At 40.0% G+C, this 15,704-nt stretch overlaps 1 protein-coding gene across 20 annotated transcripts in view; it reads left to right on the forward strand.

The window, feature by feature from the left end:
* Positions 1-15,704, forward strand: part of Depdc5 (DEP domain containing 5, GATOR1 subcomplex subunit) — a 132,532-nt gene that overhangs the window by 16,441 nt on the left and 100,387 nt on the right. For 18 of the 20 annotated variants that reach the window (XM_031340727.1, XM_031340720.1, XM_031340723.1 and 15 more), the window contains 3 exons: positions 5,923-5,992; positions 12,210-12,288; positions 14,644-14,705. In XM_031340727.1, the coding sequence (XP_031196587.1) occupies positions 5,923-5,992; positions 12,210-12,288; positions 14,644-14,705 (211 nt within the window). The remainder of the gene's footprint in view (positions 1-5,922; positions 5,993-12,209; positions 12,289-14,643; positions 14,706-15,704) is intronic. The other 2 variants (XM_031340739.1, XM_031340738.1) reach the window with 1 other exon arrangement.

Below are 15,704 nucleotides of genomic sequence, written 5' to 3' on the forward strand. Positions count from 1 at the left end.
ACTTCACTGATTTCATATAGCCCACTAATAGGAAAGGGAGGGTTCTCAAAAGCAGAAAATCAAATGGTCAATAAATACTTGAGAAAATGTTCAACTTTTTTTTTTTTTTGGTTTTTCAAGACAAGGTTTCTCTGTATAGTCCTGGCTGTCCTTGGAACTCACTCTGTAGTCCAGGCTGGCCTCGAACTCAGAAATCTGCCTGCCTCTGCCACCCAAGTACTGGGATTAAAGGCGTGCGCCACCACTGCCCGGCAATGTTCAACATTTTTAGTCATTAGAAAAATACAAATTAAAATTGTGGTCAAGTGATTAACTGACGAGTAATATACATGAGGCCCTGGGCTCCATCTCTAGCACTGAAAAAAAGGGAGGGATTTTGAAAAGTCTGTTTTACCAAAATACAGAAAATTTGAGATCCATATCAGAAAAACACAAGTTAAAATTGTTTTGAGATTCTATATGTTAATCCCACTGATCAGGAATAAGACTACTACCACAATTTTTGAGCCAGTTTTGAAGCAAGCCTTACTTTATACTGTCCAGGAAGATGGACTCGAGCCAGACTCGTTCCTGGGTTCCCAGGAAATGGCACAAGTCATGTTTTACAGATGCTTAAAAAGGGCAAAAACACAGGGCTACCATATTTCCTATCAAGTCCAATCAGGGGTAAGCTTATGTTCTGATGTCCTTCCTGCCAGTGCACTTACTGTGTATTCCCTGGCATATTTTCTGCCCACATGATCAAGCACTTCCATTGCAGAGGTCAAACAAAGGGCCAACAGGAACTTACTCTTAACTTTCTTAACTGCATACATAACTCTTAACTGGCAAGATACATTTTTTCTGTGTTGTTCTTCTATTAACTTGCAAGGTGTGTTGTTCTCATTTCTGTTTTGGTCTCAGACTCTCATCCCAGTTAGAATGGCTACCATCAACAAGACAAAAATAACAAATGCTGCTGAGGGGGTGGGGACAGGAACTCTGATATGTTGTTGGTGGCAATGTAAACTGAAACAGCTACCAGGAAAATCAATAGAGAAGTGCAAATGTCTGCATTTTGTCTGGATCATATAGACCTAGAAGATCTTTGGATGTGATCCCTTCCCAGAGCAGCAATGTTGCTGGATTAAAATTCCTGTACATCTTCCTTTTTTCTGTTTAAGGTAAAATTTGTACAGTTTCACTTTTACAACAGAGATAATTATCAGTTTCACAAACTTAGCAGCAGAATGTCCTTATGCAGATCTGTCGATGATCCTTCATAACTGTAGGCCTGATCATCTGTCCTTCACCAAAGGTCCGTTTTAGCATCAGAGTTTTCCAGTCTCAGTCTGAGAAATGACCTGTCCTTTTTCAACCAGTTTGTTGATCTGTTCCATGCCAGGGGTCAGCTTTCTGTGTCAGCTACATTGCTGTCTTCCTTCCTTGCCCTTTTGAGTCGAACTTCTCTTACTCAGATCAGAACTTTATCAATTTTGAGGGAACCCATAGTGTTTCATCACCTGTGGCAACATAGACAAAAGTGTTACACATTCCATTACTTCCACTCTGGTGTTGACACATCTTTAAAGTATACAGGTTGATCTAATGCAGTAAATTTTTCGATAGTCCAGTGTAGTTACTTTCTTAAGGGGTTGATGTGGATTCCAAGATTCTTGTGAGATTATAGTTACATCAGCACCTGTGTCCACCAAACCTTCAATTTCAATACCATTTAATTTTTGGTCTCTGGTCGTTGATAACAATTTGTCAAAAAACTTGTCTTCTCGTATTTCTAAATTCTCCTGTTCTTTTAATTGAAGCTACCTGGCCTTTGACATAAGGAAGCAGTAAAAGCTAAGAATCCTCTCTCAGCTTTTAACTGTATATTTTTCTTTATGTAAGCCATAATCTCAATCTCTCCCTTGAAGTATTCATCTGTACATCTGGATGTAAAGATGAATCCTTGAGATGTTAGGCTACTTCTTCCTGAAATCATTCCTACTGTCTTTGTGGGTAGTAATCCATTACTCCAGTGGGTATTTTGTAGCATTGAATTTTTGGGGTTAGTATGAGTTTTTATTTATGTCTAAGTCTAGGGAAGTGCCTCCTACTTTAGCATGCATTAGATCTCCAGTACCTAGTTTAGTTTTCTCTAGTTGCTCTGTGGATTGCTGACAGGAAATACCTGGCTCATTGTTTGTTGCCCAGGTACAGGTGAACCCTTTAGGACGTTTCCCCATATTTAAAGGATTATTTCATAGGGAATTAGTTTCCCATCAATAAGGTGTTACCTCAGATATCTCTTGCTGATCTTCACTCATTAGTCATTGGGTTACCTACCCTTACCAAACCTTCTACAAATCTGGAAGGCTGAGATCTTCTTGAAGTCTCTAGGAATGACTTGCCTGCAATCCCTTTTCAGATGACCTCATTTCCCACAGTTAAAAACCACAGACATTTTGCCATTAGGATTATTGGCCATTGCTTGTCCAATTTCATCATCATTAGGGTTAATATCAGCAGTAATTCTAATCCATTCAGCCATGGGTGCTTTTTTTAAAGGTCTGAACTTTTTACACTGTTTTAATCCAATATCCATCTCATCTCGATCTAATATTGCCCTGTTTATAGCAGACATTGATCTATGAAAGAAATCAGTAAGAGTCTCTCTAGGACTTTGCATAATCTTTGTGAATGACATAGACCTTTTTCCTTCTTCCTCTACCTTATCCCAGACTGTTAATGCTACTAAAGTACATTGTATAATAATAGTCATCAAATTGCATCTGATTTTGTAAATCAGTACATCGACCTTCCCCTCACAATTGATCTTTCGCAATATTAACACCTTTAGACTATTACAATTTTCAATAGCTGCAACTTCTTTTCGACATCATGTCAGCTGTTGTAATTGAGAACCAGCTTCCAGAACAGCTGTCACTAAATATTTCCAGTCGTGGGGGATAATTCTATTTTGGGTAGTCTAGGTATTTAACATGTCTTATATAGGGTGAGTGCACTCCATAAATTATTATTGATTCTTTAAAATGTCTTTTGCAAACCAGAACCTTGAAGGCTTTATTAAGAGGTGGCCCAGGAGGTTCAATGGACTGTCTTGATCCTTGATTTCATCAGGCACCATAGGCTCACAGTTAAGCACTTCCTGTCTCTTGTCTCTCAAGCCTTTGTACTTAGTATATAGCTAATTTCTTATTGTTATTATATATATATTTTATTATATTTTCAACTTTTTTTTGAGAGGAAATATAAGGGCTCTGAAATGAAGTTTTCATTTTTTAATGCTGGAACTGTCCGTCTATATAATTAGAATAGTCTTTTGTTCTGGTTCACCGTGGTTTGCTGTCTCAGAGGCTCTGTGGCTCTGGAGTCTCCCAAGTCTTTCTGAGCATGTCCAACCAACTGATACTTCCTCTGGAGAGGGACGATTCCAGGTGAATTACTTCTCTTCAACATTTCTGTCTGATGTCCTCTCCTTTTTGCAGTGATGTTCTTTTTTTCCTTTCTCCTAGTTGGGTACCAGATGTAAATGTCTATTTTACTTCCTCAGATGAAGGGATTAGATGAGAGCCATACCTGAGCTATGTTATGTAAACACATTGCTTGGGCTGGACCCAGAGCATTTCTTTCTCCGTTCTAACTTTTCTTAGGCCTAGGCCTGGAAGCTTCTAGCCTCTGAACAATTTAATCTTCCAAGTTGAAGATTAAATTGTTTTAATATGGCTTCTTTTGGCTTCTGACTGAATTGCTCTGCTTGGCTTCATACTAACTTTGGCAAGAACAACCGTAAAACCCATTTCCACAGGAATAATTTTTTTATTTATCATTTATCCTTTATGATATATCATTTGTTCTTCTCAAGAGATCTAGAAATTAAGTAGGTAGGTGGCTAGTTAGCTATAGGGATAATACTAATCACATTTATTGCTTTTTCTAAAAAATTGAGGCTTGGGCAGTGAGATGTCTCAGTAGGTAATGGCACTTTCTGCCAAGACTGATGAATTAAGTTTGATTTCCTGCTTCCCACGTGGTAGAAGGAGAGATCTGCTTTAATCTGCTTTTCACAGACATAAACACATCTTTATATATACACAAATTCTCTGCTCTTCCAGACATAAACACAACCCTACACAGACAAAAATAAACAAAGATAGTAAAATCTGACCCTTAGAAAGATGATAACATCTTGTAACAAAGAATAGAGGTACTAGAATCTAATACTAAATTTTGTTGCACTGATTTGCATGCACATAGTAGGAAAAGCTAATACCGTTGAGCACACTTGAGCTTGTTTTAGAGATCCTGTAAAACAATGTTTGGTGGTGTTGCTTTTTTTTTAGTTGTTGTTGTTGTTTCTTTGTTTTGTTTTGTTTAAGACAAGGTTTTATTATGTAGCCCCCTGACATTCTGGAAATTGCTACATAGACTAGCCTGGCCTTGAACCCATAGAGGTCTGGGATTTCCTCTGTTTCCTGAGTGCTGGAATTAAAAGTATGTATAAAAAGCAATATGTCAAGTGCTGGGATTACTAGTGCATGGCACCATTCTTAAGTACTATGTCATTTAGGAACTGAACTCATATCATCTGGAAAGGACCAACATTGCTTCTTGTTTATCTATTGATAGTCAGCTAGTAAGTGACACCCAGCTGCAATCCCTGCTTAGACTAGCTATTCCCCAAAGTGGACAGCTCTGAGCTTAGAACCTCATTTGTTGTACTGCTCTGTTCTCTTACACACTCATAAAGTCCCAGAGGAAAGACGCTGGGAGGCACACTTCTGTAATCTAGCACCTAGGTGAGCAATGCAGGGGGATTCTGTGTTCAAGAACAGCTTTAGCTATATAGAATGGAGTCTAGCCTGAGTCACATAGTCGTCTCAAAAATAAACAACAAAAGAGTTTCAGAGGGAAAAACATTCAATTGGAAAAGACTTACCAAATTGTCATTATGTTTTCAAAAAATTATTTGTTTTATGTGTGAGAGAGAAAGAGCAAGGGCATGGCTCTGCTGTGCTACGTGGAGCTTCCATCCAAAGGGCTGTGCGCTGCTGGCTGATTCTCCTGTCTTTGCCTTTCATCTCACAGGTGAAATGATAGGATTTCAGATGCACTGACTTTTTCCTCAGGTTCCAGTGATTAAACTCAGATCATCAGACTTGAGTAGCCAGAACCTTTCCCACTGAGCCATGTCCTTGGCCCTAACCTTAAAACAAACACACACTGTGTCCTCCTTACTTCTTTTCTTTCTTTCTTTCTCTTTCTCTCTTTTTTCTTTGTTTTTGTTTTTGTTTGTTTGCTTTGCAGCAGACTCTCACCTTGTAGTTCTAGCTGTCGGGAGGTCATTATCTCAGAGCAGGTTGGAAATCACAGAGATCATTGTGCCTCTACCTCCTGGGTGCTGGGATTTAAGGCATGTCCCACCTCTCCCAACATTTTTAATTTTGAAATGTGACTTCCCTTGAATGGTAACCTGATTCCATTGAATCAGAATATCTCCTGATTGCTTGTGTTAGGATCCTAAGATTAAAATGATGTTTTCTTTGTATTGAAACTCACTGTATCAGGGCTAAGATTAAGACAGTTTTTACCAACACTTATTTTTTGAGCTTTAACCAAAGCTATAAAATCTGAACCCAATAATTTTGTATACCATTTCTGAGGGTCACTGTTCTTCGAAGGCCCAATTCTCTAGACCTGTATGTTTTCTGTGGACTCTAGTTGTTTGTATTTAGGACACTGAGAGCTGTTTATAGTAGATCATCTGCTCATCGGGCTCTCTATGGAAAGTTAAAACTGATCAGGTCATTTGGAAACAATTAAACCTAGATGACAGATACAGGAGGCTGGTTTGATTCAGAAGACAGTGAGTGACTGAGCCACCTGGAGAGAGCAACAATAACTTGTATGTGTGTCTCCTTTCAGGGCACAGGCTGGTGAGCTGTGGGTCAAGAATGAGAAGGTCATGTGTGGTTACATTAGTGAAGAGACCAGGGTAAGAGTTGCAAAATGACTCTTTTGTTGTTTGTTTGTTTTGTTATACCATTATGTCTGAGTCCTGAATCCACAACAAAGGCGTAAGCAAAACTTGTCATGACTGACACTGGCTACCCAGCTAGAACTGGTCCTCTACTGCTCTCTTATAGTTGGATCTTGGCAGGTTGGACTTGATCTTCATTTTCGTCTTCCAAATGAGTCTGTCCAATCTGTTAAATACAGGACTGGTTGTAGTGGCTCTTGCTTATAGTCCCAGCATTCAGAAGGTGAGGCAGGAGGATTACTGTGAGTTAGAAGCCATTCTGGGCTATATAATCAGTTTCAGTCTGGGCTACCGAGTAACACATCCTGAAGTTCTCTAGTACAGTTCCTGCACTTAGTAATTTCAAGTGTTTGTTGAATGGATTTTTCCAAGTATAAGAATTTATAATCTGATCCTGTGCAATAGGCATATAAATTCTAAGCTATTTAAGAAATGTAGGAAACACCAGGCATGTGGCACACACCTTGAGTTCCAGCACAGAGCCAGACAAATCTTTGGGTTAGAGTTCAGCCAGCCCAGCCCAATTAATTTACAGAGCAAGTTCCAGGACAGCCAGGGCTACACCAAGAAACCCTGTCTTGAAAAACCAAAAAGTAAAAAAAAAAGAAGCTGAGAAAATGACCTTTGTTAAAAAATTTTTTAAAGCCAGGGACTATCAATGTGTAGTACAGGTTGGTCTTGAACTCTCAATTGTATCTCTACCTCTGGAAAGTTGAAATGATAGCTATTACTACCACCCTAGCTTAGAACAAGATACCTGTATATGACAAGACATTAGCACTATTGGGTTGGGGATGAACCTTAGTGGTAGAGTGGTTGTCCAGTGTGACAAGACCCTGGATTCAGTCCGTAGTATCAAAAGGGAAAGAAAGGAGAAAGATATTAGCATTATAAAATTTATTAGCTGCAGAATTGGCTCTGTAGGTAAAAGCACTGGCTGTGTGAGCCTGATGGTTGGAGCTCAGATCCTGAAAGTCATCCGTAGTGGTGCAAGCATCAGCATCCTTGCCTGCTCCTCCTACCTGAGAGATGGGCAGTGGAGAGGGGATGCTTCCGAAGCTCCTCAGCCAGCTTGCTGTGTGGGGAAGGTTGTTCTCTGACCTCTACCTGAGCGCTAGTGAGTGTGCCACACCCTTTTAAACTTGACTACGCTTATCCTCTCCCCTTCACCTGCCTCTCAAACATAGACGCACAGAATTTGCCCCAGCAGTGATACACGTGTCTATTTTGGTCACTCCCTCTTTTTAGTGATGCAGTCAAACCCGTAGTAACACATTAGCCACATCCCCACCAGCCTTCTTACTTTAGGTAACTTCATAACCACAGCATTTGCCTGGTTTTCCATCACATAATAGGTTGTAAGTGTAAATTTTAAAAGGGAAAACTGACATAACGTTTGTTGCCATTGTTGTATTTTGAGACAGGGTCTCACTATGTAGCACAAGCTATTCCGGAACTCACTATGTAGATCAATCTGGCCTTGAATTCACAGAATAGGCCTTCCACTGCCCTGAGTGCTGTAAGTGTGTGCCGTGACACCTGGCTAATGGACACTTTTAATCTGAAAACTTGGGAATTGAAGGCAGGAGAATCAGTAGTTGAAGGACTGACCTACTTCTGTCTTTAGAATAATTTTGCCTTAAAGGGAGTCTTTTTTGCCATTCTAGGTAGTTGTACATGCTAAGCATACACTGTTGAGTACATCTTCAGCCTCAAAAGATATCTTTTTTTTTTTTTTTTTTGGTTTTTCGAGACAGGGTTTCTCTGTATAGCCCTGGCTGTCCTGGAACTCACTCTGTAGACCAGGCTGGCCTCGAACTCAGAAATCCGCCTGCCTCTGCCTCCCAAGTGCTGGGATTAAAGGCGTGCGCCACCACCACCCGGCAAAAGATATCTTTTTAAAAAAGTTTTGTATAGAGCCCAGTAGTGGGAGGGGGAGTGGGGGGAGTGGTGGGAGTGGTGGAGGAGGAAGAGGAAGAAGAGGAGGAGGAAGAGGAGGAGGAGGAGGAGGAGGAGGACCTAGAGGTGGTTGTGGCAGCAACGGCACATTCGTTTAATCCCAGCACTTGGGAGGTAGAGGCAGGTAGATTTCTGTGAGTTCAGGGCCAGCCTGGTTTACAAAGTGATTTCCAGAATAGTATAAAAACTATAAATGTTTTTCTTCCTTTCTATAAATTATGCCATGATTTTAAAAAGTAAACCAGGTATAATAGTACCCGCCTGTAGTCTGAGCATTTCAGAAGAATTTAGCAGGATTACAATTTCAAAGCCAACTCTGGCTGCATAGTAAAATCATGTCTCAAAAAAGTGAACATGTAGCTCGGAGGTCTCACACTTGCTTGGCATGCCTGAAGTCCTAGGTTAAATCCAACACTGTATAAAGGAACTGGGCTTGGTAGTACCTCTGAGTACAGCACCAGGAGTCTGAAGCCAGAACATAGCAAGTCCAGACTAGCCTGGGTTTCATAGTGAGAACCTGTCTATTAACAAAGGAAAACCAAACAGGGCTGGGGTGCTGTTTCCCTGGGCAACAGCATTTGCTGTGCTAACTTGAGAACCTGAGTTCAAATCCCTAGCACCCATGTTTTTTTAAAAAGAAGGTAGACATGGTCACACATGATTTTACTGGAGCAAATTTAGGAGGGGACAGCTAGGGTGACAGTGGAGCTTATAGGCTGCAGTCAGGCTCCAAGTTTAGTGACAGACCCTGTGTAAAGGGAGTAAGGTACAGAGTGACAGGAGGGCGCTGACTTGCTCCTATGACCTCTCTGTATGCACAACGTAACATACCTATTCAACAGTCACACACAAAATTAAAACAAAACAATACTGCTGTGCACAAAATCCTCCATACTAATACCTAGAAATCACCAGATGGTCAAAGTTAACACTTTCAAAAGCTTTTTCCCTAGACACTAAAAAAAGAGAATAAAACTCTGACAATGGTAGCACAGGCCTTTATTCCCAAAGGCAGAGGAAGGTGGATCTCTGAGTTCATGGCCAGCCTAGTCATGGGTTTTAAGAAGCCATATTTCTTGAAAAACCGAGGTTTGGGTTTACGGGGAGATTTATCAGGTACAGGAATTCTCCAGAGTAGTCTCTAGTGAACTGAAAAAAGGACTAAGAGATTTACATTCTGCATTTTCACCAAAGTTCTTCAGAGGTAGCAGTGAACGACTGAATAACATTAGCAGTAAGCATATATAGTCAAACTTTTGCTTGGGGCAATCTCGTGAAGAGAATGTATGATGTCAATTAATTATAATTTAGTAAGCTCATTTGGCAAGTCTTGGTTCAAGTTCTTGAGGTTTCTGTGACTTTCATGGGTAGAGCTGCTGCCCTTTCTACTACGTTTCTTGTGTGAGTCTTCTTGAAAGTATTGCAGTCCTTTGCCAGTCCTTATCCAAGTGCTACAGGGATCCAAGCTTGCTTCCTATGAATCAGAGCTTGGAATAAGATTAAGTAACTTCCTTTTTGTTTTTATAGAATTTTTTCTTTTCTTTTCTTTTCTTTTTCCTTCTTCTTTTTTTTTTTCTTTTTTCAAGACAGGGTTTCTTTGTGTAGCCTGGCTGACCTGGAACTCACTCTGTAGACCAGGCTGGCCTTGAATTTAGAAATCCGCCTGCCTCTGCCTCCCAAGTGCTGGGATTAAAGGCGCGCACCACCACTGCCTGGCTATTTTTTTTCTTGTGTATGAGTTTTTGCTTGCCACATATATATGTGTACCAAACATACCTGGTGCCCATGGAGTCTAGAAGAAGTCATTGGATCCCCTAGAACTGGAGTTAAAGACAGTTGTGGACCTCAGTGTGGGCGCTGAGAAATCAACCTGGGTCATCTCTAAGAGCATCCAGCACTCTTGACTACTGAGCCATCTCTCTAGCCCCTGCTTTTGTTTTTTTGAAGTAGGGCTTCATGTAGCCCAGGCTGGCCTTGAACTCTTTGTACCTAAGGATTACTTTTAACACCCAACCCTCCTGTGTCCACCTTACAAGTGCTGGGATTGTAAGCATGTGCCACATACCCAGTCTTATTTGGTATAGTAGATTTAGAGTTTCATGAAAACAAGGCAGGATTGCTACCAACTGGGCATTCTATCAACCAGATGGGAAAAAAAAAAAAAACAAATGGGTAAAGTTTGCTTTTAATGTGACACTTCACAATTAAGAGAAATCCTCCATTGTTTGAAAAATTCTTTTAGTAAAGAAACTACAAAATTTACTGAGTATATATTTTGTTTGCTTTTCAACACAGGATTTTGCTCTTTAGCCCAGGTTGGCTTTGAACTGACTTTTCTGATTTATAGGATTATAGACATGAACCACCACATCAGAGTTTGCTCTGTTCTTTTTTTTTTTTCTTTTTTGGTGTTTCGAGACAGGTTTCTCTGTGTAGCCCTGGCTGTCCTGGAACTCATTCTGTAGACTAGGCTGGCCTCGAACTCTTTAAAGTTTTATATAATATATTTTGTCATGTTTTTCTCTCTTCCTCAACTCTTTACTAATCATGCCTACTTCCCTGTCTACCCAACTTCATTTTCTCTTTCATGAAAATAAACATAAAAAATTAAAACAATGAAAAAAAAAGACAAAAAGAAAATACCAAAATAAAACAAAAGCACCCGGGCTGGTGAGATGGCTCAGCAGGAAGAGCACTGACAGCTCTTCCGAAGGTCCTGAGTTCAGATCCCAGCAACCACATGATAGTTCACAACCACCCGTAATGAGATCTGACGCCCTCTTCTAGTTCGTCTGAAGGCAGCTACAGTGAATTATGCTGGAGTGAGAGGGGCAGGAGAGAGCCGGGCCGGAGCTCAATTCCCAGCAGCCACATGATGGCTCATGGCATCTGTACAGCTACAGTATACTCATACACATAAAATAAATACATAAATTTTTAAAAACAAAAAACAAAAGCACCCACAAAAGTGTGGAATTTGTTTTGTGCTTGGCTAACTATTCTGGTCATGGAGCATGCCTTGGAGTATGGTTGGCTTTTGCCTACAGATATCAGTTGTAAATAGCTTATTGGTTAAGGGGGGTTCTCTTTCAAGCTTCAGTTCTGGAACTACATCTTGCTTGAACCTGTGCAGGCCTTCTGCAGGTCTTATGTATACTGCCTTGATCTCTGAGTTCATATGTGCATTAGTCCTGATGTATCTGGAAGACACTGTTTTTTTATAGTCATCTACCACCTCTAGTCTTAGTCTTTCCACTTCTTCACAATAGATCCCTGACCCCTGAGGGGAGAGGTTTGATGAAGACATCCCATTTAAGATTACTTCAGTCTCAGGCTGGAGAGATGGCTCAGCCGTTAAAGGCTAGGCTCACAACCAAAAAAAAAAAAAATATATAAGACTGCTCCAGTCTCTCCATTTTTGCCCATTGTCTAGTTGTAGGTCCCTGTTAATTCCTATCTTCTACAAGAAAAGGCATCTCTGATGAGGGAGGGCAGAGTGAGACTGTGATCTATGGTTCTAGCAGTGTGTCATCAAAAGTCATTTTATTTCCATGTTCCTTTAGCAGAATAATGATAGTTTTTTTCCCCTATGCTCATGGCTTACATATCTAGTCTAAGGTTCTTGGCTACTTCAACAGTGTCAGGTATGGGATCTATCTCATGGAGTGGACCTTAAATCAAAAAAGGAAAAAAAAAAGACCATAAAAACTGGTGGTTGCTTAATCCTCTAATATTGTCCCAATATTGTACCAGTATATCTTGTATGCAGGTTGCTTGTATAGGTTGCACATTTGTATTAACTTTTAAGCATTAAATATGTGTGTACTATTCTTAAGTGTATAATTATGTTGGGCTGGTGAGATTGCTCAGTGACTGAAAGAGCTATCCGAAAAGCCTGATGGACCTACATTTCAGTCCTCAGTCCCCACATAATGGAAGGAGGGAACTGACTCCTGCAAGTTTTTCTCTGACCTCCATGTGTAGGCACACAAACACACACACACAAACACATGCACACAGGCACACATGCACACACTTACACTTATGCACAAGCAAATGCACACATTTACATTCACATTCTCTTTCTAAATACTAATGAATAATTGTAAATATGTTACCATTACCATCATGACAGACCCTGTTCATCCTGTGCAACTAAAACTGTATACAAATCATTTACTTTTTAATGCCATTATGTTTTTATTTGTTACAGGTGGTGTTCCGTTCTACGTCGGCTATGGTTTACATATTTATTCAGATGAGCTGTGAAATGTGGGATTTTGATATTTATGGTATGTTTCCTAAATAGTGATTGTAACTGGGACTGGAAAGGATTTTCTATTTTCCCCCAAGTTTGTAAGCTCTTGGTAGTTGCTAAAGACGTGTTGTGCTTTCTTGTCAAACCTTTTAGTTCTGTCCTTTTTGCTATTACTTTTCATTATTATTTTTGTTGCTGTTTGTTTTTTGAGATAAGGTCTCATATAGCTGAGGATGACCTTGAACTTCCCATTCTCCTATTGCCCAAGTGCTGAGATCAAAGGCACTCACCTCTGTGCCCAGCTTATGCTGTGCTAGAGACTGAACCTTGGGCTCTGTGTGAACTAAGCAAGCATTCTACCAAACTGAGGTACAGGCAAGGTGTGGTGGTGCATGCCTCTAATCCCAACATTCAGGAGTCAAGAGGCATTCAGATTTCTGTGAGTTCAAGGCCAGCCTTTTCTACAAAGCAAATTCCTGTCAGAGCTAGTGAGACCCTGTAATCAAGGATGACGTTATATTTCTGATTCTCCTGCCTCCCAAGTATTGTAATTTCAAGCATTCACTACCATGCACAATACTTCTTTGTTTTATTTACTTTTAGACTTTTTTTAAATTAATATTTTGTGAGTATGTGCATGCATATATCCCACATACCCCTGTGAAGGTCAGAGGACAGACAACTTTGCATAGATTCTGTTATAACTCTTTTTTTTTTTTTTTGAGACGGGGTTTCTCTGTGTAGCCCTGACTGTTCTGGAACTCACTCTGTAGACCAGGCTGACCTCAAACTGAGAAAACCACCTGCCTCTGCCTCCCAAGTGCTGGGATTAAAGGCATGCACCACCACTGTCCGGCCTGTCTTAATTTTATGTATGGATTCAGGGATCAAACTTTGTCATCAGTCCTGAGCAGCAAATGCTGTTACCCATAGAGCCATCTTGCCAGTTCCTCTCTTATATTTATATAAACTGCGTAGATAATGGAGAGAACATGCAGAAGCAGAATGTGAATTTAAGGAAATGCAATAAAGTATGAATGAAAAACCTGAATTCTCAGATCTTAGGTTCTAATATGCTTAGGTAGCAGTAATCTCTTTCTGTCTGCTCACAGGACCTTGCTCTATAACCCAGGCTGTCCTTAGATTCACAAACTTCTTTCCCAGCTTCCTAAGTGCAGGCATATACTATAACTCTCAACTTGATGTTTTTTATTTAGTCCACTTTTTTTTTAAAGATTTATTTATTTGTATTATGTATGTGAGTACACTGTTGCTGTCTTCAGACACACACCAGAAGAAGGCATCAGATCACTTTACAGATGGTTGTGAGCCACCATGTGTGCTGGGAATTGAACTCAGGATCTCTGGAAGAGCAGTCAATGCTCTCAACCGCTGAGCCATCTCTCCAGCCTCATTTAGTTTACTTCATGGTATTTAAATTATGACATAATGATCACAGAATGTTAAATGTTACAGATCCTGTGTCTACCTGACCAACAAGGACATTTATGGGTAGAAGAATCTATAAACAATAATTAATGAATGCCTAGGGCTTATCAAATAATTTTTTTTTTAAGAAACTTTCATTACTTAGAGAGAAAGAGAGAAAATGTGGAGTGAGTGTGTGTGTGTGTGTGTGTGTGTGTCTGTGTCTGTGTCTGTGTCTGTGTCTGTGTCTGTGTCTGTGTCTGTGTCTGTGTCTGTACAACTTTCCAGAGTCAGTTCTCTGTCTCCTGGGGCTTCTAGGAAGCAAACACAGGTCGTTGGCAGCAGGTATTTTTACCCATCGAGCTAGCTCATGGCCCTGCAAATTATCTTCTCATACACTTTAAGTGCAACTATAAGAAGTATCATATTTGGAGTTTAGGTTGTTCTCTTTTCTTAATACACAATATATTAACCTGTCATCTGCTTCTTTATAAATTTGGGCTTTGCCTTGCTGCTGATAGATACTGTAATTATGAGGAAGTACTTTCTGTGCTGAAGAAGCACCGAGCCTCCATAGTAAACTTGGCTTGATGGCGTTGGAGACAGCCCAAAGACAGAATGTTTGTCTACTGTGTGCAAGTACATCCTCCTACATTTTTGTACTTTATACTTTTTTCCTTGTTTTTTTGTTTGTTTGTTTTTGTTGTTAATTTTGTTTTGTTTTGAGGTGTGTAGCTCTGGCTGGAACTTGCTATATAGAGCAGGCTAGCCTTGAACACACAGATCCACCTGCATCTGTTTCTAGTGCTGAGATTAAAGGTGTGTGTCAACACCCTTTAATGTCACATCTAGTGACTTTGTACTTTAAAGGCTTTGTAATCTTTTACAAAAAAACTTAGCAGAACCCATTGCTTTGTCTTTGGTCCTATTTGTTGACTGTCTCCTCACTGCTGCTTTTCAGGGGATCTGTACTTTGAGAAAGCTGTGAACGGTTTCCTTGCCGACCTGTTTACTAAGTGGAAGGTATGGTTCTTTCTACATTCTCTAATCTTGTGGGTGGATATCACTCACTACATTTAAAATTTTTCAGTTATTAATAATTTTAATTATTTAAGTTTTTAATTTTTGAGACAGTTTTCATGTAGCCAAAGGCTCTTCTTTGACTCCCTAAGTAGCCAGTAGTGACCTTGAACTTCTGATCTTCCTGCCTTAACATGAACTGGGATTATGGGTGTACTTTTCTTTTGTCATTCTTTTTCTATTTTGACGTTTTAGTTGTGTCTGTGGGCTTTGGTCAATCTTCGATGTTGTTCCTCGGGTACTATCTGCCTTGTTTTTGGATCTTCTTAAGTATGCTAGGTTGGCTGGCCAGCGAGCCTCAGGGAGCTCCTGTCCCAGCTGCCCCAGCATTGGGGTTACAAATATGTGCTACCGGCTCCTGGCACCCCTAGCATCTACTTAGCTATTTTTTCAATTAGTTTTGTATTTTTGATGGAGCTGGAGAGATGACTCAGTGGTTAAGAGCATCAGCATGGAAGTTTACAACTGTCTACAACTCCAGTTCCAAGGGGTCTGGCACCCTCGTATACACACATGCAGGCAAAAGAATAGTGCACACAAAATGAAAATAAATCTACAAACAAAGTATAAAAAAGGGAAGAAAGAAATCATTCTCAAATTTAAGGTCTTAAAGATTTTCCTTTATTCTGGGCATAGGGGTGGATACCTGTTATTCCAACATTTGAGATGTAACTCCAACATTTGGGGTATAATCCCAACATTCAGAGGAAGAGGCAAGCCCAGTTTAAACTTTGTGGTGATAGGTAGAAAGATAGACAGACAGACATTTTAAGAGTTTAGGGTATTAGCCCTGATATTTAGGTCTTTAGCTGATTTCTGTGTGGCATATGCCACCACTTCCTGACTAGGAAGCCTTTCTTTTTTTTTTTTCCTGTGTATGATATGACCTAGGATCCAAATTCATTGTTGTTTTATTTTTCTGGTTTTTCTTTTTTTTTTTTA

Source organism: Mastomys coucha, unplaced genomic scaffold, assembly GCF_008632895.1.
Source record: "Mastomys coucha isolate ucsf_1 unplaced genomic scaffold, UCSF_Mcou_1 pScaffold22, whole genome shotgun sequence".
Taxonomy (NCBI): Eukaryota; Metazoa; Chordata; class Mammalia; order Rodentia; family Muridae; genus Mastomys; species Mastomys coucha.